The 22667-nt window shown below is 44.9% G+C and overlaps 1 protein-coding gene and 1 long non-coding RNA gene across 22 annotated transcripts in view; one reads left to right on the top strand and one right to left on the bottom strand.

The window, feature by feature from the left end:
• The first annotated feature begins 1510 nt into the window (after positions 1 to 1510).
• Dysf (dysferlin) overlaps positions 1511 to 22667 on the top strand; it is a 209299-nt gene continuing 188142 nt past the window's right edge. For 9 of the 21 annotated variants that reach the window (XM_069988942.1, XM_069988940.1, XM_069988946.1 and 6 more), the window contains exon 1: positions 1512 to 1962. In XM_069988942.1, the coding sequence (XP_069845043.1) occupies positions 1875 to 1962 (88 nt within the window). In that variant the 5' untranslated portion in view covers positions 1512 to 1874. Of the gene's footprint in view, positions 1963 to 13152; positions 13311 to 22667 lie in introns of those variants that run through there. The other 12 variants (XM_069988938.1, XM_069988947.1, XM_069988944.1 and 9 more) reach the window with 3 other exon arrangements.
• LOC138804558 (uncharacterized) lies at positions 4818 to 12628 on the bottom strand. Its single transcript, XR_011365295.1, has 3 exons — positions 12479 to 12628; positions 7471 to 7617; positions 4818 to 5179 (listed from the first exon to the last, which is right to left on the bottom strand). It is a non-coding gene; the product is annotated as an uncharacterized lncRNA (long non-coding RNA).

The following is a 22667-nucleotide window of genomic DNA, read 5'->3' on the forward strand; positions in this document are numbered from 1 at the left end:
TTCCTTGGCTTGATGATATTTGCTTTCTTGCTGTATCCCCATATGCCTTTTTCGGTGTATGCATAGATCCTGAGTTGGTCGTTAAGCATCCAGTTTTTCTTCTTTCATAAGGACACTAGTCAAGGCTTACTGTAATGGCCTCATTTTTATTGAATCACTTCTTCAAGGCCCAATCTCCAAATATGGTCACATTCCAAGGTACCAAGGGATTAAGTTTGCAACAGAAATATGATGTGTGTGTTGGGGGTGGGGGGAAGGCATCCTATAGCTTAGCCATGCCAGGAGCCATGCCATTTCTGCTTACCATTGCATCCCCATCACTCAGGACAGTGTCTTATTTGTCATAGGACTCTCTATCTATTGTTTAAATAAATGATTGAGCCTCAACCCTTTTGTCCACACTCCCCACTACCACAGATTTTGCTAGAGACACACAAGCAGGTGATACAGATTGCTGCTGAAAGATCACAAGTGATCACTGGAAATATATGCTATCATGATCTTGAAATTAAAGGCCTTGGGGAAGGGAGGTTGCTTAAAGAAAAAGCTAAGGGACAGTGTCCTAGTTCAAGTGCCAATGCTGCCACTCTCAAATCCCCTTGCAGCTGCTGGCCTCTCCTGCCCTTAGTGTATCTGCTGCCTCAGTGGGCTGATGGGGAGAAGGGTTTGCTAACAGCTGCAAACCCATCCAACTGGCCCTCTTTAGAAGGTGAGTCACAGGCTGCTGAGAGTGCTGATCTACATAGCTTCCGGAAAGCAGTTCAGCAACAAGTACTAGAACCTAAAAAAGAAGTCATGCCTTGTAACCTTATAATTCCTAAGCCAAAGAACTAACAGAGGCAGAGCTCAAGGTGAGTTTATAACTCAATGTAAGTTTCTTTGAAATATCTCTCACTATTAGAATAGTGACTGGGAAGAACCTAAATGTGTGACAAGAAGAGAAAGCTCTGTGATAGGATAGTAATTATGTAACTACTCAAAAGACTATTTGGGAAGAATTTTTACTGATGCAAGAAATTGTTACATGAAAAAATGGGACAGAGATTGCATAGATATAATAGATGCTGTCATGTATGTGCATTTATACATTCAGAGGGAAAAGCCTGCATTGAGTTATCATTAAAATGTTACAGTTAGTTACTTTTTTTTTAAGAACCTGGTAATTTCTCCCTTCATGTTTTTGGTGTTAAAGTTAGCTTGTGTTATTTTTACAACCAGAAAAGGCAGTCAAAGTTTTCAAGGCAGCCTTGGTGTCTGCCAATGAAATTCTAAGCCTCCAATGAAAGCGGGCCTGCGCCTGCTCCCCAGTCTTTCCCCTGGATCTCTTCCTATCCAGGGCTGGCTGGATAGCGACTGGCTGCTGGAGAGTGTTTCCAAGTCCACTGCAGGAGCAGGCGAAGATCAGGGGGAGGGGCTGAGCCTTTCCTCTGAGCGGGATCTGGGCTAAGCTGGGTGTCCCAGCCCTGGTTCAGCCCCCTCCCCCCCCACCCCGCCCCAGGCCATCGCGTCCGACTCCCAGTCCGCCTTTCCACCGCCCGTCAGGTGCAAAATGCCGCGTCATTGGGAAAGCGGGCGGCTGGAGCATTGAATTACAGCTCTATGGAGCCCACGTAGGGCTGCGGGGGAGGAAAATGAACAGAAACCCCTGTTCTGGCAACGCCCTCTGACCAGCGGAGAGGACGCAGCCGGGGGAGGGGGCGGGGGACGGGAACGCGCCTAGCCCACTGGAGCAGCCCGCGCTGGCCAGCGCCCTTTAAGAGCAGCGGCTCTGAGCCGGGAGTCGGAGATCCAACCCAGCCCGCACACGGTGCCTCCACCCTCCTTAGCTTTCTTTGCGCCCGCCTGGGGCACAGCGGGCCCTACAGGCACCAGGCATGCTGAGGGTCTTCATCCTCTATGCGGAGAACGTCCACACCCCGGACACCGACATCAGCGATGCCTACTGCTCCGCGGTGTTTGCAGGTAGGACTGGCCAGAGACCCCCGCGGGTGGTTGGGGTGGGGTAGGGAACATCACTGTGATCTGCGTATAAAGAAGTTAGAGGTGAGAAACAAGACTGCCCCACCCAGCCAGACTGAGATTGAATGTTGCGAAGACTCACAACACACCTCCGTGGAGAGGGAAGTCACGGGGAAACTGAGGCATGACTGTGTGCAGTTCCTCTAGGGCCTGACAGCTAGGTCCTAAACTAGGAAGGCAAGGCCTGTTTCTCGCACCTTTTCTGGATCCCCTAAAATAAGTCTCATCACACTGCAAAGCTCTGTGCTGCTAGGTTCTGCTCCTCTCCCTGAAAGGTCTGATCCCGGGCCTATTTATAACCCAGCTCCCCCTCCCCTCCCCAGCCTGGGCCTGGCTACTGTCCTCGGCCTTTGTTCACTGTTAGAGGTCTAGCTAGTAGGCTGGCCATGGCTGAAGGCACAGACATCCCCAGGTCTCCCGGGATCCTACCCTTGCTGTCGCCAGAACTAACCTTTAGGGACTGTACCCACCCTTCTCCACCAGATTGGTGCATACTGGAGTAGTATTTGATCCCCACCATCAGATTGGGGCCTCCTTGAGCAGGGCAAACTGCTCTTCTATCATATTGGAACTCTAGTCCCTGGGAAAGCTTTGGCAAGTTTAGGTTTGAACTTTTCCTCCAGGAAGTGAAGGCTGGTTGGAGTCTACTTTCTCAGCACTCCCTCTGGGGATCTACAAAGCTAGGCTTGGGGCCTTGGTGGGTGGAAGACCAGGGGGAAAGAATTTGAGCCAGGTTCACTACTCACTCTGTAGGTTCCCCTCACACCCTCTATTACTTGCCACTTCCATTGTCCCCAGAGGACTAACTTATCTACCTGTATCCCAGGCACTCAGGAATAAGAGCATCCGTTTGCCCCAGACCATGAAATAGATGTCTAGGCAGTGCCTGTTCCCAGTTACCTGTGTGCACATATGCTTCCAGGTAGATACACTCTAGAACATGTGGCACAACTACAATATTCGAAGAATGGAGAGTCTGAGAACACAGGCTAGAACCCACCACAGCACACACTGATATTCTCTTTGAGGTGCACCAATCTCAAGGTGTGGGATTTGAGGCTTCTGTCTGTTGGATAAGGGCAGAACTTGAGGAATTGTTGAATGAGGTCTGTGAAAAACATCATGAACCAGGAAGAGGGACCAGGAAATGTAGGGAAGTATTCTGGCTGTGTTTGTTTTTTTCCCCTAATGCACTACTTTTTCTTTGTTGTTGTTATTTTGTGCCAGTTCTAGGACTTGAATACAGGGCCAGGTCATTCTTTAGCTTTTTGCTTAAGGCTGGTACTCTACCACTTGAGCAACACCTCCACTTTATGCTTAGTATCTCATAGACTTTTTTAGCCTGGGCTGTCTTTGAATCATGATCCTCAGGTCTCAACATCCTGAGTAGCTGCAATTATGGACATGAGCCACTGGTGCTTAACTCTAGCACACTGCTTTGACTTGTTCTGTAGCATTGTTTATAGAGGCCCTGGAGCTTTGTCAAAGTATCTCAGAAGGGAGAACAAGGATGTCTGTCTGTGGTGGTAGTATATGTAGTGGAACTTCATGTTTCCTCTCTGCAGCCTTAGCTCTGTGCAGGCTAGGCCTATAGCCTGGTTGAGCTGCCTGGCAGGAACTCTGGGCTCCATGTTGCACAACTCAGGATGGCACTATTCATGTTGATATTTACATGGGAAAGAGAATATTACCACTAGAAAGAGAAAATGGACTCACTGTGCATTAAGCTGCTGCCACCCACTTCAGTGCCCCTTCTTCCTGTACTATCTCCAAATGGTGCATGGAACAGGCTTTGTGAATGGCACACTCTGAGCCCAATGGTGCACAATCCACACTCATCCACATGAATCTCTGCTCTCAGGGTCTTTTTTCTTCTGGTGTCTCACAGCCTGAATCTCCACTTACCCTGACCATCCCCCTTCCCCCACGCATTCTGTATACTCTCTTCCAACCTCATCTCCAGTCCCCCCAGCTCTGATTTCATCCTCTCCCCCACCATGCTTTCTGTACACGCTCCACCAGTCTCCAACCTCTGTATAGTTCCCCAGCCCTGACCTCATCCCTTCCCCCCATACGTTGTGTAAAGTCTCTTACTATCTCATCCCCAGCCCTCCAGAGTAAACTCTTCAGTAGGAGAAAGGAGAGAATGAGTAATGAATAGGAAGCACTTTCTAACCCCAGAAGAGCTTTTCCCACAGGAAGCACTGCTGATATGGTTTCTCTCCTGTTATTTCAGCCCTGGGGACAGTCTTCCCTTTCTTCCATTCTCATATTTACATGTCCCTGACTGAGCTCTCTCCCTCATCCTCAGTCTCCACCACAGTTCTGCCCCTGTCTTGTCCCTCTGGGTGGCTGCCTCCCCCTTCCTGGAGTCCAGAGCTCATGATAGAGAAGGGAAGTTTACTGCTTGTGCTTGTTGGGAGCCTCTGACCTGGAAAGAAAACTGACTGCAAGCTTGAATCATCATTGTCATCAATGTCACTACTGCATGCAGGTCTTCCCTTCCCCCAGCTCCTGGCCACCTTCCACCTTCTGCATTAGCCAAACTCTTAACCCATGTCCAAATTTGGTCTCCCTGTGGCATTCAGACCTCCTCACTCTCCTTCTCCCAGCCAGGGCCAGATTGGTAAATGATTACTCAAGAGGCTCTGGCCTGGGACACACGGATGAGTGTAAAACACCCTGTGGAAAGTGCTCTTTCACCAGTTGCTCTAGATCTGGCTTTCTTCTCCTTCAGCTACATGATTATAATGTTTCAGAATAACACCTCACAGCCCCCTCGTGTAAGCATAAATTTATTTCATGCTCAATAGCAACTCTCAGTGCCAAAGAGATATTACACTCTTTTACAGATGAAGATTTGGCCCAGACAAGTACAGGGGTCTAGCCAAGGTCAAACAAAGCTGTCAAGTCTTGGTCACAATCTGGTAGTCCAACTCCCATTTCTATCCTCACCCTTACCCCTCAGGGCCCTCTGTTGTTCTCAGCATCCTTGGCTCATGAATAAGAACGTGCTTTGGAATGCAAACCATGTGCTGCCCACACCAGGGAAGGCGGACTGGTGCCAGGGCATCCATCAGATGGCTGTGTCAAAGCAGGAGGCGTGCAGGGCTGTGGGGACAAGTTACCAAAAACTGGAGGATCCTGGGTTTTTAAATGTCTTCATCACAAAGAAAGGAAAATAATCATTCATTAAGCATAAGCAACATACCATTTTAGGGGGACACTGTTTCTTTTCTTTTTTTCCTGTCCTGAGGCTTGAACTCAAGGCCTGGGCTCTGTCCCTGAGCCTCTCTGGGCATAAAGCTAGCGTTCTACCACTTGAGCCACAGAGCCACTTCTGTTTTTTTTTTTTTTTTTCTGAGTAGTTTATTGGAGATGAGAGTCTCACAGACTTTCCTACTTAGGCTAGATTTGAACTGCAATCCTCAGATTTTAGCCTTCTTGCACGTATGAGCTACTAGCTCCAGAGACAATGTTTCTTTCAAACACCACAAAAAATCCTTTTACCTGCTTATTATGGGCCAGACTTTCTTTTAAATAGAACCTTTACTAGGAGCTATATCATGGTCCAGCTAAAGTTGGTCTCAGGTTCTTGTATAGGTTGATAGGTTCACATAAACCTCATTTTATCCTCTTAGCAAGCATAAATGGTAGGAACTATAATCACAGAACTGTTATTATCTTTTTTTTTGTTGGTCGTGGGTGGGGCTTGAACTCTGGGCCTGAGCGTTGTCCCTCAGCTCTGCAGCTCAAGGCTAGTGCTCTACCACTTGAATTACAGCACTACTTCTGGTTTTCTGGTGGTTTATTGGAGATAAGAGTTTCATGGACTTTCCTGCCTGAGATTGACTTTGAACCATGATCCTCAGATCTCAGCCTTCTGAGTAGCTAGGATTACGGGCATGAGCCACGGGCACCAAGCTTATTATTATCTTAAATAAATTAGTTGTGGGGCTTGAACTCAGGGCCTGGTCACTGTCTCCTAGCTTTTTTGCTTACGGCTAGTGTCCTACAACTTGAGCCACAGTTCCACTTCCATCATTTTTTACATTTAATTGTATATAAAAGTCTCAGGGACACTCCTGCACAGCTGGAATTGCAGCTTTGAGAACTGAGATCTAGACCTCAGCCTCCTGAGAGCTAGAATTATAGGTGTGAGCCACCAGTGCCTGGCACAGAACTATTATTTTACAGATAAGAAAACGGAGGCCAAAGGTGTTAAGTAACCTGCTCAAGTTCATATACTGTTGAGTACTGGAATTAAGATTTAAGCCAAAGTAGCTCTAGAGTTCCTTCTATCTTTAATTGCTCTATGATAAAAGGTTTTACCTTTGACTTGTCAGAGACAACAATAAAAGGTGGAAGGGGTGGATTTGAACCCAGGTCTTGCTTACACTGTAAAGCCTTCTGTCATAACCTGCCACATCAGGCACATTGTCCTTATTACCATTCACTTACTTACGTACTTAGAGACAGCTCTAACTGTCTCATCTTGGGGATGCCTTCTCATCTCTGTCCTTCTACATTACCATCTCTGAATTTATTCGGGCATCATTAAGTCCATCTGTTACCCAAGGCAGTGCCCTACTGCCAGGATAGCTCACAGAGCTGTAACAGGCCTATGCTGGTTGTTTAACCTGAGGCTAGGGTAATAATTGGTCATATGGCCTTGAGGTAGAAGATTTTAATGGGTGTAGTAGGTACCCTGGGGTCTCTGGACTGGGGCTAGTGAAACTGTCGGTCCAAAGGTTAGCTATTACTTTTGGAAATAGGGCTCAGGAGTACACAGCTTTGGTCACAATCCAGTGACATAAAAACACCGAACAAGAGAGAGAAAGATGGAAGCTGAGTATACTGGTATTGAACCTAGACTTCTTGGGAATTTGAATGGCTTTCCAACTCTGCCACTTTCCAGCCATGTGTACTTGGCTAAGTCATTTAACCACACAGTGCCCCTTTTTTTATCTGTAAAGTGTTGATCATAGTAGTATCTGCTTTAGCGATATGATTGTGAAGAATCTGTGTGAGTGTAGATAAAGCACTTTGAATAGTGCAACAAAGTTAACTATAATAATTAGAATAACCATAATAACTATAACAATCATAATAAGTTACATGTATTTTACATGTACTAAGAAATCATTGCACATGTCCAAGAAGGCTTTCGATATCTTTTTTCCTGGTCAATTCTATCATCAGCTCTGTTCATCTGTTGTCTTTCAAAGACAGAAATAACCAGCTGAGTGGTCAGTGGTTGTGACTTCTACATTAAAGGACCTGACCCTGTCTCTTCCAGATGCTTTTCCTACAAGTAAACCTTTCTGAGCTAAGGGCATTTGTCTGGTGCTGTGCCTTTTTTTTTAACTAATATTTTCTGATTATCCCCTTAGCCCACAAACTGCCCCAGTCCCTTTCCTGAGCCAAATATACTTTCCTTCTACTACTTGCCTGCTGGTCTCTTTCCACATTTGTTCTTAGCAGGAAATGCTAGCAGGGAGAGTTTTCACGTTGATTCCACACCTTTCCCCAGTTACTATGCTGGAGGCACTAGAATTTTAATCCTCCCAACACCTCTTCCAAGTTGAAACAGACTCTCTGAAAGATCAATACATGTCTCAGGTCACTTGGGGAAGAGAAAGTAGACTGGGCCAGAAGCCCAGGGTCATTCCCACTGTGGGTAGGAATAGGACTGTATCTTTAGTTTATATTGGTGCCCTGTCAACCTTAGAATATCTTCAGGACATATATCATTAAATGAAAACGAAGGGAGTGGGACAATTTGGTACACTAAAACCTATATTCTGAAAAAATCCTATAAACTCATATAGAGAGGGTTCCTTTCGAGTATGATGGCAGTGAGTAGAAAGTCAAGATCTATTTTTGTGGGCACTTCACATTTACACTTTGGGGGAAAACAAAGTCCTCGATAATATTAAGAGATCATGGTCAGAGAAGGTGAACTTACCCAATGCCATACTTACAAGATGCTCAGGGAAGTGTGGCCACAAATAGGTGGCAGAGAGAACAAACTCATGTGCCTTGGGTACATGGTCAGTGGGGAACTAAAGTTAGCCCAGTTATAAAACTACATGTGGCTATGGGTAAGTGGGGGCAAGTGTGTTCTCCACCTGTGCCAGCTCCTGTGCCTAGGTACCAGCTGATCAATGCTAAGCAGAGTCTCAGTCAGTCCCATTGACATGATTCTCTGATTTTGTGGAAACTATAAAGTTGAGATTTATATGAAAAAAAATCTTCTAATATTTAATTTAGAGGTAATTTTGTTATAAAACATTGTATTGTTATAAGACCACATTTGTAGATCAAGGCTCAGAGAACACCAGTCACATTCTTTGAGGCACAGTATTGAATCTTGGAAACTTTAAGCCAATATGATCCCACTTGGGCTTATAGGAAGCACTCTTCAATAACAACTCTACTGAGTTGAATGGAGTTTTAATTCCCTCCCCCAATACTTCTACCATCTCTGAGACATTGTAGCAAATGGGAAACTTTGACAAAAGCTGGGCTTGCTCTATGCAAACTCAGCTTCAAAGCAAATTTTGTCCTTGCCATGCATGCTTGGATTCCACATTTGGCTCCAGGGCCCTCACCTGCTCGGTTAGAGAGGTCTGGGATATCAATAGGCCTTACCTTCAGCCTTACCTTAGGTGGAATGCCTACCATCTGTTTGCTAGTGGAACACTAATGATAGTCTCTGTTATTCAAGCAATGATTGAGATGTAGGCCATCATGACTCGTAAGATTCTGACCCATCATACTGCCCAGGACCCCAGATTCTCCTGCTTTGTTACTCTTCGGGGTCCCTTTGACAACAAGGTCTATAATGGCTCACTACCGCTGCTCATACTACAGCCAGGCAGAAAGGGGTGCTAGGGTGAGGCATGCTCTTTCTCTTTAAGGGCACATCTAGGCAGTTACATACATTGCTTCTGGTCATCATTCCATCTCATGGCTACATCTACCTACTGTTGGATGCGAGAAGCTGGCTTGGAAGTATTTCTGTTTGAGTAACCAGGTACAACCCTTAGAAAATGTCAATAAAAGAATGGAGGTCTCAGCCATGCTCTGCATTAGAGCTTTATTTCAATACAAATCCCCCCTGAGGGGAAGCTCTATTGTTTTTAGGCCCCCGTTTGATGTCAACAAAAGAACTGCTGTCTGTTTAGGAAAAGTTCTGGGTAATGAACAGCAGTCTGACCAGGAAGTTGGAGGTTGGGATAGGAATGAGGTTTCAGGATGTGTCCAGGGCCCAGGTCACCAACTGTTGCCTTTCTAGTTTGCAGAAGAGGTATGTGGAGCCCCTGTTTCTTGGATATAAGCCAAAGGTTTGTTGAAGTCCCTTAGACTAGTTCTCTTGAAACAGCAGCTGTACCCCCTACACATTTCCTGTGCTGACTCTGACATATAGGATCCAGGGTAGGGTGTGGTATTGTGGTACAGTGAGGTTGTGGAGTAGAAGCACAAAACCAGGAATCAATGGAACAGATGAAGGAGGAAAGGGGGGAGAGAAAGAGAGAAAGAGAAAGAGGGGCGGGGTGAGGGGGAATCCACAATTCCTAAGGTTCCCCCCTAGAGGGCATTACTGTCCTCTGAGATGCAAGATTAGATTCATCAGAAGGTGAAACATCAGAAAGCCATATGCAATGTCCACTGCACCAACTCCAGCCCAGCCCTGAACTGCATACTAGGAACACCTGGGTCACTAAGATGACCCCAGTCTCTGTCCTAATTCATTGAACCCACACTCCAGCTAGGTATTAAGCCAGCAATTATGAAATTGGCATTTCTTATCATGTGATGAGCTCTAAGAGCTCTTTGAACTGAAGGCTCAAGAAAGAATGGCGATGGCCCTGAGGAGTGAGTGGGGAAGACAGCTGCAGGCAGAGAGCATAGCTGACCCCAGAGTGGGAAGAGAGTTTGGCATGTTCTAGAAACTGAGAAGTCCCTGGAGCTGCAGTTCTAGGGTCAAGAGACTGAGTGGTCTTGCTCTCTGGGCCAAGGGAAGGAATCTAGACTTACTCTCAAGAGCACAGGAGGCCCTTGCAGGGAGAAAGGAGTGTCCAGCAAGGTATTGGTATGATCATTTATGTTTTTAAAGACTGCATGACTGCAATCTGGATAGTGGAATGGATGCGGCCACAGTGACTGTGAGGTGACCAGTTAGGAGGTGCCCAAAGAAACCTGTGCAGGAGAGGATGATGGTAGACTTGGAGCTATTTGAGTCCACTGTGGAGCTAGACACAAGCCCTGCTATGAGGGAGGAAGAGTGCTAAGTGCTAGAAAGGGGCCAAGTGTCTACCAAACCTTGAGGAGTAGTCAGGAGGAGGATGGGAGGATCCAGGCTGTTAGAGAAGTTCTGGAGAGGAGATGGCTGCAGGTTCTCCTTCCTGTCACTCCTTCACCATGTTTCTGTTCTTGAGAGTAATTCCCACAGTGCTGTCGGGTATGGGTGCCCTCTTTGTTTCCTAACACTGAGCATCCTGAGGGCAGGGGTATGCCCTATTCTCATCGTCTAGTACAATTCCAGGAGGTTATCAGTGACTGATGATGGGCATAGGATGCATTTATTACTTCAATCCACGGTCTAGGTCTAAGGAAATAGCAGTGGACAAAACAGACAAGAATTCCTGACTTTGGGTTGGAGGTGTGACTCAGTTGGTAGAGTGCTAGATAATGAGCAAAGTGTCAGGTACCAAGTTCTAGTCTCAGACCAAAAAGAAAAAAAATCCCTGACTTTTAATTTTTTTGGGTTGATTGTGGAGCTTGAACTATGGGCCTGGGCACTATCCCTCAGCTCTTCAGCTCAAGGCGAGTGCTCTACCACTTGAGCCACAGTGCCACTTCCAGTTTTCTGAGTGTTTTATTGGAGATAAGAGTCTCATGGAGTTTCCTGCTGGGACTGGCTTTAAACTGTGATCCTCAAGTCTCAGCCTCCTGAATAGCTAGTACTACAGGCGTGAGCCACCAACGCCTGGATCCCTGACTTCTTTTTTTTTTTTTAATTTTATTTTATTTTATTTGAGAACATACTGTACAGAGGGGCTACAATTACATGGGCAGGATAATGCATACATTTCTTACCAAGCATTGCAGCCTCCTCCTTTGTTTACCCTTCACCTCCCTTCCCAGCCTCCCCCCTCCCCCCACCCAATTATACCCCTCTCCCCCCCCACACCGACATTGTAAAGTTGGTTTTGACATGACATTTTGTACTTCTCATTGTTGCAACAGGTCCGCCTGAATCCTTAAACGACTTTTTTGTCCCCATCTCCTCCACATGTTATACTGACATCAAATATAGTGAAAGCGGAGGTTACACTGTGGGGGAGGGACATACAAAGCAGCAAAGAAATAATCTTATAAATGCGTTAGAAACACATGCATGAAAGAAACGAAAACATTAAAATACATATTTAAGGGTTCATTTTCCTAACATCACATTATCTGACCTTTTCCGCTTGACTCATACCTATACTAGATATTGCAAATAAGGGAAACCATGGGACCTATGCTTCTTTGGGCCTGGCTTACTTCACTTAATATAATTTTTTCCAAACCTTTCCATTTCCTAACAAATGGGGAAATGTCATTCTTTCTGATGGAGGCATAGAATTCCATTGTGTATATATACCACATTTTCTTGATCCATTCATCTACTGAGGGGCATCTGGGTTTGGATCCCTGACTTCTTGAAGCTGACATTCAAATATGGGGAAGATGGAAAGGAAATAAGCTACACATTACTGAGTGATTGGTGCTATTAAAAAAATCATGAAAGGGAGAAGGTGCTGGTCCTGGGGCTTCAACTCAGGGACAAGGCATTGTTCCTGAGCATTTTTTGCTCAAGGCTAATACTGTACCATTTGAGCCACAGCTCCACTTCCAGCTTTATTGACTCTTAGTTGGAAATAAGAGTCTCATGGACTTTTCTGCCCAGGCTGGTGTTGAACCATGACCCTCAGAACTCAGTTTACTGAGTAGCTAGGATTATAGGTACCAGCGCCCGCCCGCACATTGTTTACTTTCACGTCAGAGTCTCAATATCCTCCTCTTGTGCCTCCCCTTGTTGTACAGGCCATTGTGCCCTATGAAATGCTTTATTCCGCAAAGTAAGAAAGGGAGTTGAAAGTTTACATAGGGAAAGCCTGCTAATAATCAGGCATGGAATTTAGGACAAGTAAGGTGATTGGTTAGTGAGGAATTGCTGGGCGTCTATGGGGTGTTGGGATGTCGATGTGAGAAGCCAGGGTCCTGTGGTCAGGATACGCTGGAGAGGTGCCTGACACCCCGTGCAAGTGTGCTAAGAACCATCACCGCTCCAGGAGGAAGACATGAGCAACTGTTTCCACGGAGGTGATGGTGTGTATGTGGGATAGGAGTGTAGAGATTTGAAGAAGGGATTGGACCGCTATGCGACACAGTGTAATTTACATACAGACTTCAGTTCCCAGAGACGAGCAGTCCTAGCGAGCCATAGAGAAAGCTCAGAGGCGCCTTTGCAGGATTTTCTCTGGACCAGAGTTCTCAGCAGATCAGAAAGGCCCCTTGGTAGCCAGAACTAGCGGAGAGCAGCGGTTGGCGAGCGCTGGCGTCGGGCGGGTGTCGGGGGCAGAGCTGTGTGGACTCGGGGACTCAGAGCGCGTGGCGCACAGCGCGTGGAGCACTCGCCGCTCCTGTCTCCTCTCTCCCGGGGACACGCTGGTGTCCTGGTGGTGATCCCCACGCCGTCCGCCTCCATTCATTTCTCCCGCCCTGGCCACGCTCTCGGGCACTGGGTGAAGTTCGCTAAGCTTAGGCCGATGGAGCCCCGGATTCTGGAGACTCCGAGTCTGCGCTTGGCAAACAAACGTGCGCTCCACGCCAGCTGCACTTTCTTTCTTGGGAGCAAGAGACCAGCGCCCCCACTGGTGCATCTGACCCCTGCGCAGCCCTGCCAGCTGCCGATTGGACGGATCTGGACGGGGTCTGGAGGGGTGGACCCGCCCAGTGGGTATCCGGTGTCCTCCAGGCGGCCTCTCCTCAGGGGCTGGGCTACTTCTTGGAGGCGCAGCGCAGGCGACGGCTCCCCTTTGGCTGGGCTGCCTGGGAGCTGCGCGCTTGCCGGGTGGGTGTCTGGGTCCGGTGCTCCTGCTCCCTCGTTGCTTGCCGGTGCGCTCCGTGCTCCAGGGGCTGCCCAGCCATGCTGTGCTGCCTGCTGGTGAGGGCCAGCAACCTCCCCAGTGTGAAGAAGGACCGCAGCGACCCTGTCGCCAGCCTGACTTTCCGAGGTGAGAGCCCCGGGGGCCGCCGCGCCCACACTCTGTCTGGTGCCACCCAACTTTGAGCTCACTGCCCGCTCTGTACCCAGACTGGGAAACTAACCCCAAACCAACTCACAGTTTCTTCCGTCAGCAGGATCAGAAATCCCACTCTGTGCTTGGCAAGAATGAAACACAGTTCAATAAAGGTTATAGGCTTTGGAAAACTGAAAGTGCCATTAATATGTCAGTAATTACCACTTTACTAGAATGATTTCGGAAGGAAAATGTCCCCGCTCTTACCGAGCAGTGGGTATAAGGCATGGCTGGAAGATGTGTGTGGGAGGTAGAGAGGAATCAAGGCCACTTGACTGAGTATGTGCTTTGAAAGTGGTGTGTGTTCTGCCCATCCATCCATCCATCCATTCATCATCCATCCATCCGTCTGTCCATCTGTCTATCCATCCATCCATCCACCCACCCACCCACTAGTTCAGTAATTTATCGAACACTAGCCATATTGAATTCACCATATATGTCTCAACCAGAAATAAGAGGAACAGAATAGGATGAATAGGCCTTAAACAAGGAGGCTTGAAGGGTGTTTAAGGCGTTTGTTTTTCTAAATTCAAGGAGCTAATTTTGTATATATGGTGCTTAGACTGGGGAGGGTCTTTCCCTGGGATAGCAAAGCAATCACACCCTCTTCTACTCCCCAGGCTCCTTGGCCACCACTTCAGGCAGAGATTCCCATGAGAGAAGTGTCTCAGGAGGGGAAAGGGAAGAGGAAGGATCTGTCAAAATTGAGAGAAGGAACAATAGCTGTGAGTCAGGACGCTAGTTCTGTGGAGAAAGATAAGGAAAGGAAAGAGGGTTTCCTCTTAGTAGGACCTATACTCTGTGGCTTCGTGAAAAAAATTTTTTTAATATGTGTTGCAAAAGATGGTGAACTATAGGGGAGTAAGTGACAGTTTTTCATAAAGGTTGAAGGCCATGGGGACATCAAGGGGATTTCTTGGTCGCATTATCTCTGTGGCATTCCCTTCCCCCAACACACAAATACATAATAATGATAGATAGATGACAGTCAATTTAGCAGAGTGAGTTCTAGGTATAATTTTCATTCTTTGTTATGGGAGGATTTATAAAACTATTCCTTTTTTTGAAAGATGTGGTTTGAAACATTTTAGACAATGTTGCTATTTCCATTGATTATTGACTTGCCAGGTTGTTCATAGTGCAAGAACAATTTTAAGACAGGAATCTGATGTCTCCCTGCTTTTCAGATGCTGCCTGGTCCTCCCGCTGTTCCAAAAATTGTGGAGCAGTGCTGGGATATGGCTCAGTGGTAGAGCACTTTTTTTGGTACTAGTATAGGCTTTGAACTCAGTGCTTAGGTGCTGTCTCTTAACTTTTTCACCTAAGGCTGGTGTTTTACCACTTGAACCACAGCTCCATTTTTGGCTTTTTGCTGGTTAATTGGAGACGAAAGTCTCATGGACTTTTCTGCTTGGGCTGGCTTCAAAGCACAATCCTCAGCTCTCAGCTTCCTGAGATCTAGCTAGGATTACAGAAGTGAGCCACCAACACCCAACAGTAGTAAAACACTGTGTAATACGCACAAAGCCATAGGTGCTATCACACACACACACACACACACACACACACACACACACACACACACACACACACACACACACAGAGTAAATGAATGAATGAATATAAATTGTAGGCCCATTATGATCAGAAGAAATCCCCAGAGGACATTGAACCCCAGGGACCTTGTCAGCCAGGGATGCCTGGGTGCCTGGATACCTCAAAACTCCTTTGAACCTATTCCTGACTCTCTTTGGTTCAGCAACAGTCCAGGGGTGGCTACTAAATGCCTCATTCTGCCTATAAGAAACCAGAAAGTTGGAGAAGTTACACAATGTGTCCATGTCAGTGGTCACAGCAGGGAGTGATGACCAGAGCTAGGAGTGGCACTGCCCTTGAGTCAGAGAGGTGACTAAATCTGTTGAGGTCCCGCTTGGCGGTTGCCCTGGCCCAGATACCCTAAGCATGAGCTCCTGTTGGTCTCCCTCACACTCTCTGTCTCCACCCTATGATATAATACAACATAGCATTTCTGACCATTCAAAGTCCATTTGACTTTCAAAGCCCTCCAGTTTTACCACCTTTTCTGCAAAGGCACCTAGGATTCTCCTGGGTGTTGTTAGTCTTCACTCTGGATGTAATAGCACCTTGTCAGGTCTGCTAGCACACTCATCCCAGCTGGCCTGTGCTCAGTCTTCTACTCCACATAGGATGCAGGGATTCATTGAGAGCTGGGCCCTGTCTTGTTTATTCATTGACATGTCCCAGTGCTCAGCACAAGTAGACTCTATGTCTTTTCTGGTCTGGTCTCTAGCATCTTCCAGAAACTTCCTCTAGTCTAGGGGTGTGTTCCTCCCACTTGACTATGACCCAGAGTCCTGGAAAGTTCATTTGCAAAACACACTTGAGTCTTGTTGATACTTTTAGAAGTCCCATTGCCAGCCTGCCTGTCTCCAACTCTCAAGGAGCTAAGTCTCTCTTATGGGGCCCAGTCTTGGGTGCTTCTGACAAATCTCCCAGTGTTTTGGATACAGAGTCAGAGTTGAGAAGCCCTGAGCCCACCCTGCTCAGGGGGACAGTGGCCTGGTACAGAGAAGCCAGCTCACACTTTGTTTGCTTCCAACTTGTTGCCTGAAATGCATGGGCCTGGGCTTGCCTCACTTTCCTTGCAGTTGTTCCTGGGCATTCCAGCCACAGATGAAATTTCAGGACTTGCTGCCCAAAATAGACTATGATGAGCTTTGAGAGCCTTTGGATTCTGAGGCTACTCGTTGTCTTCCCCATTTAAGGACCTCGGGATAGAGCTAATAATGAGTGCTGTTCATGGCATTGTTCTTGTATTAATTAATTAATTAAATGAAGATTTCATGTGATTACTAGTTAGTTGTACCCTGAGGAAGAAAATCACTCCCAATTGAGAACCACCATATGCCGGCATACATTTATGTTTATATGCACTTGTGTACTAAATTAAGTAAATAAAAGGTGTTTTTCTTTTTAAATAATAGGAATAAAAGGATGTTGGAGGAAAGACATCAGATTGTTAAGAGGTTAATTCAAGTGGCTGGACTTAGGGTTTACTGTACTTTTGTCTCATGCTTGTCTCTGTCATTCTTACAGTGACTACATACAATGACTACGGCATTGGTAGATCTTTTTGATGGATCATTAATGTGAATGAGCAGCTTAAGCTTCATTTCCTGTAACATTAGATAATCTTTGCCTCCTCTTCTGTCCTTACCGTTTCCCATCCTGTAACACAATTATTTATAAGCCTCTATTCATGCATTTGGTTCATTGGACAAATATTTTTTTTTTTTTTCCAGTCGTGGGGCCTGAACTCTGGGCCTGGGTGCTGTCCCTCAGCTCTACCACTTGAGCCACAGTGCCACTTCCGGCTTTTTTCTTTTTGCTTATGTGGTGCTGAGGAATCGAACCCAGGGCCTCGAGCATGCAAGGCAAGCGCTCTACCACTGAGCCACCTTCCCAGCCCTTCATTGGACAAATATTTATTGCATATCTACTACACTCCTGGTGTTGTGCAAGAGGTAAAAGAAATGAGGTAAAGGGCCCCCAAATCTTGCTACTTGAATCAACTTGTTAACAATCTAATGTCTTTTATCTAAGATTTTTCCCTTCCCATTTTTTTTTTTTTGTTGTTGTTGTTTCTGTCCTGGGGTTTGAACTCAGGAGGTTTTTTTTTTTCTCAAAGCTAGTGCTCTATGAGTTGAGCCACAGCTCCACTTTTGGCTTTTCTTTTGGTAGTTAAGTAGAGATAGGACTCTCACAGACTTTCCTGACTTGAGTGGATAGGATTGCAGAAGTGAGCCATCAGTGCCTGGCTTTAAGATTTTTTTTTTACAAAGAATTTCAGTTATATTTTTACTAGCTATATTAGTTATAGAGGGGAATATTCAGTGTTATACTTCCAACATGTTCACAGTGTATTCTAGTCAATCTCATTCCCTTTATCATACTCCATATCGCTCTCCACAAATTATAATTCCTGTTGAGTTTCCTTGTTTCATTTTCTTAGTTGCAAATTGACAGTTTTCAACTTCCTTTATCCTTCCTACTAGCTCAACCCCCTCCCAATGGTTCCCATTCACCTACAGAGTCTACACCCCCCTCATTGATCATCAGATTTCATTGAGTTTCTCTGTGCTGTCCTCAAACATGCTTGTAATAATATATTACAAAGTTTTCATTCCTTTCTTTTTCCGTCCTTTCCTCTTATCTTGCTTCTATTTTTAATCATATAAGTAATTATGGATATGGACATAGATATATTTATGTACACACCCATGAATATGTATGTATTTTAGGTCTAGCTTCTACATATAAATGAAAACATACAATATTTTAGTTTTTGATCTTGTCTTATCTTGTCCAATATATGTCCTCTAGTTGCATTAATTTTCCTGCAAATAATATAACTTCATTTTCCTTTGGAGATCATTTTTCTTTGACTATGTAATATTCCATGGTTTTCTATATATATAAATAAATATATATATATATATATGTCATATTGGCAAGATTTGGGGGCCCTTTACTTTTACCTTATTTCTTTCTTTATCACTGCTTACAGAGTATACATATATATGTATATAATACGTGTATATGTATTTATAATATGCATATAAAATATATACATATATGCATATATGTATATAATTATATACAGTTGTATATAATGTATATGTATATAATAATATAATGTATATATAATGAAGTGAAGTAGATTATCCCTTCACAGGAGCTAGACTCATGTTTTCTCCTTTCAGCTGCTGCTGTGTTCTGTCTGTCTGTCTATCCTTGAATTCCTGTAACTTTATGTTATGGGTACTCCAGTAGGTGTTAGGAGAGTGTTCCATGCAGGGAAAGCCCTCAGTAATATCTATGGGGTAGATGAGAAATTACTTTGAGGCTACCTGCAGGATCTGAAGGTCTTCTGCAGCTTCTGAGCACCAAGTTCTGTCACCTGATAAAAAGCTGTGTCTGTCTGTCTGTCCTTTTCTCTCAGAGTCCAAAACACTGCATCTTCCCTCTTGCTCTTGGCTCTCTAGGTGGGCACCAGCAGCCACCCATATGCTTTGTCAGAAACCATCCTCTCCCCTTCAGACTTTTTATCCCACACTGACCCTGATCAATAGACTCCAGGCTCACTGCTTATGTTCCCACCATTTTCCATTTAAACTTTAAAAGCATACTGTAGTAAAGTGGGCACTGGTGACTCACACCTGTAATCCTAGCTACTCCCTAGCTGGGATCTGAGGATCATGGTTCGAAGCCAGCCCAGGCAGGAAAATGCTGAGACTCTCCAATTAACCACAAGAAAACTGAAAATTGAAGTTGTGCTCAAAGTGGTAGAACACTAGCCTTGAGCAAAAAGAGCTCAGGGACAGCACCCAGCACTGAGTTCAAGCTCCATTACAGAAAAAAATAAATGAAGCCACAAAGAAATTCTGTAGTAAAATATGCATGGTGGGAAATTTACCATCTTTACCATTGATACCAGTGGTATTAAATACATTCTTGGGGCTAAGGTGGAGCTCAGTGGTAGTGCATGTGCTTAGTTAGCATGCATGATGCCTTGAGTTCTATCTATAGAGCTACCTCCCCTCCAACAAACAACCAACCGTCACCATCATCCATCTCCAGAAGTCTGTCTCCCAGGGGAACTCACTCCTTGTTAAACATTAACTCCTCACTCTAAGGACCTCCAGTCCTGAAAATCCCAAAGACTACCATCCTACTCTGTTTCTGTGATTTTGACTACTGCTCTAGGTACTTCATATTCATGTATCTGGAAATGACATGTATTTGTGTGTGTGTATGTGTGTGTGAGTGTGTGTGTGTGTGTGAGTGTGTGTGTGTGTGTGTGAGTGTGTGTGTGAGAGAGAGAGAAGGGGGAGGAGGAGGGAGAGAGAGAGAGAAAGAGAAAGACTGGCTGATTGGCTGAATCATCCAGTCTGGAGAAACATCCAGGGCTTCAGCACAATTCTCAAGGATGTTTACTGACCCCCAGTTCTACAGAAGGTCTATGGAGAGGGTGTGGCTCTTCCCCTCATTCCCTAGCACAAAAAGCTGTGAGCTGAGAAATGCCACACATAAAGTCACAGCCCTCAAGGTCAGAATTAAGTATTAGGCACAGGATAGTGCCAAATTAATGATGAGGATGAAACTGTTTCCGGATTAACAATTGTGTCTTCCCTTTCCTTAGTGTCTATAAATTATGTCTTGTGCTGTGTGACTGTGGCTCATGCTTGTAATCCTAGATATTTAGCTGAGATCTGAGGATCATGGTTTGAAGCCAGCCTGGGCAGAAAAGGTTGTGAGACTCTTATCTCCAACAAACTACTCAGAAAAAGCCAGAAGTGGTGCTGTAGCTCAAATGATAGATGGCTATCCCTGAGCACAAAGAGGCTCAGGAACAGCACCTAAGCCCTGAGGTTCAAGCCTGAGGACCCCCACCTCCCCACCCCCACAAAATGTGATGTGCTGGGTTTAGACTTTCTTTCTTTCTTTCTTTCTTTCTTTCTTTCTTTCTTTCTTTCTTTCTTTCTTTCTTTCTTTCTTTCTTTCTTTCTTTCTTTCTTTCTTTCTTTCTTTCTTTCTTTTCTTTCTCTTTTTCTCTTTCTCTCCTCTCTTCTTCCTCCCCCTCCTCTTTTACCTTTCCCCCTCCCCCTCCTTTTTCTTTCCCTCCCTCTCCCCCTCTCCTTCCCCTTTCACTTCCTCCTCCTCCTTCTTCTTCTTTGGTTCCTCTTTGGGACTGTAGCACCCATTGGTGACCCCTCCTTAATGTTATCCTGCAGGTCTGATCGTTGGTTCTCTAACCAGAACTTAGCAAAAACTATCTAAGACTTTTCTTCTCGTCTTTGGGGAAGGCAGGAGAGCAACTGGTTAAATGATACTTAGCTTAGAGCTTGGCACGTATATTGCTTCATTATACTATCTGGGGGCACCAGGAACTGAGTTACCAAGTGGACAACACAAGAGAGGCTGCCGATGGAATTTTCCATGATACTCCTAGAGGCCACAGAAACCAATCTGTGCTTGAGGAAAGGAAGTGGACACTTAACATCTCTGTTTCCTAAAACCCCACAGCAGACGCTTACTATTAGTTCTGTTGGGGGAGCAAAGACCTAGAAAGGTAATGAGGTCACATAGTAGTGGCTATTGACTAACTCCAAAGCCACGTGTCCAAGTCCTGCTGGAGCCCTTAAAACATGGGCTACACAGTTTTCCAGCCTGGGTGGGCCTTAGATAGCAGCGTTGAGAAGATAATGAGTGATTTTTCCAGAATACCTCTCTACTCTAATGTGCCTCCTGCCATCTCTCCTCCATGGGCACAGAGCCTGAGTAATCAAGTAATAAAGTCTTCTGATTATCTCTTGGTGAGGAAGGGAACTTGCAGCCAACTTCTTCAGAAAGAAAAGGATCCATCACTTGGCTGTGCTGTTAGCAGGAGGGAGGCATGGTGTCTGTCCTCTGAAACACAGCCCCTTTCAAGGGACTGACATAGAAACCCAGTAATACCTTGCTGTCCAGAACAAGGGGTTCCAGCAGATTTGAGGACAGAGAGCAGCCATCTCTGGGAAAACTAGGGAGTCCCAGCCAAACCTAAGCAAGGGAACATGGTGGAGAGTTAGTAGATGTTCACTAGATGTATCAGAATAGTGCAGAGTTCTGTGGAAGAGGATGAAGAGTACTGGGAGTGGATGGTGAGGATGGCTACACAATACGATGTTTTGTTTTGTTTTGGTTTGGTTTGGTTTATTTGTTTGTTTTGGTTTTTAAAATTATCTTTAGTTTTCAAAAGGATTTTGATCCAACATATATCAATCAATGAGTACAATATATCAATGTCACCCCTTTTTATCATTCTCCCCATTCTCTCCCAATTGTTGTTGGTTTTTGTTTTTTGTTCATGGGTGGGTTGTTTGAGAGAACCAGGTTCTGGGCAACTTTACATAGCTATGTTATTTAATATTCACAACCCCTGAGAAAAGTATTATTATGAATTTTCAAATGAGGAAACTGAGGGTGAAGTGTTAAACAATCAGGTCAGTAAGGTCTCAGTTCCCTCCCCTGTACCGCTAGGAACTATTTGCCCTTTACACGTGCTGCCATCATCACTAATGATTGCACAGCAATGGAAAGTAAAACTGCTGGGCCCTTACCACTCAGCAAGAGCTTTCCAGCAAATCATGCAGGTTTTCTTCCTACATCCCAGCTACTCAAGTTTTTAAAAAGCCAGTTTTGTTTAAGAATGTCCCTGAGGGAGCAGAAAAATTACTAATTTTAATTCTTGCATATACATAATATGCAATCTTTCATATAGTATTATGGTAGTGTTTTACATGTTATCTTATACTGCAACAGCAACATTTGGTGAGATGAAGTAGGAAGTATGTTCAGAGCCCCTCTGCACACAGATAATATGGTGATCATTGAAACAAAAAGCATGGATGTGTCTGTCTGAGTTATAAGCTGGTTTGCTTTTATTATTATTATTTATTATTATTCATTCTTCTTCTCTCTCTCTCTCTCTCTCTCTCTCTCTCTCTCTCTCTCTCTCTCTCTCTCTCTCTCTCTCTGAATGACTCAAAAACTATGATTGTTCATGCTTGAGCATTTGGCATGTATTTTCTTGAAAATGGACAAGTGAGCCTGCTCCTTCAAGGGAAATGGACAATACTTACCTGTTGTTGCCAGTCACAAAGTTTGGGCCCCCAAGCAAAATCTGGAATTTTAGAAAACTTGTTATTTCCAGCTTCCCAGCATGTAGTCTTTTCTGACAGGATTGCTGATGATACCAATGAGTGGGATTCTTTTGTACTGTGTAATGAAAAGTGTTACTATTTGGAAGAGCTACATAATTCATTGAACCAAAATTTTCTAAGTGACCAATGCTGGTGTTGTAGATTTATCATTGAGTAAAAGATCCAAAGTGTAAGATAGATTACTCAGTTTTAATGTAACAGTACAAAATGTCTATCGATTTAGTTTCAGACTACATATTGTAGCTTACCTTTAAGGTGTTTACTTAAGACATAGTACTTGTTGAATTATTTATTTTAATTTTTTATTGTTTTTATTTTTTTGGTCGGTTGTGGGGCTTGAACTCTGGGCTTGGGTGCTGTCCCTCAACTCTTCAGCTCAAAGCAAGTACTCTACCACTTGAGCCACAGTGCCACTTCCTTTTTATTGTTATTATAAAGGTAATATACAGAGGGGTTACAGTTACATAAATCAGGTAAAGAGTACATTTCTTTTTGGAAATGT

The sequence above is a fragment of the Dipodomys merriami genome, unplaced genomic scaffold, assembly GCF_024711535.1.
Source record: "Dipodomys merriami isolate MVZ:Mamm:240054 unplaced genomic scaffold, mDipMer1.0.p SCAF_37, whole genome shotgun sequence".
Taxonomy (NCBI): domain Eukaryota; kingdom Metazoa; phylum Chordata; class Mammalia; order Rodentia; family Heteromyidae; genus Dipodomys; species Dipodomys merriami.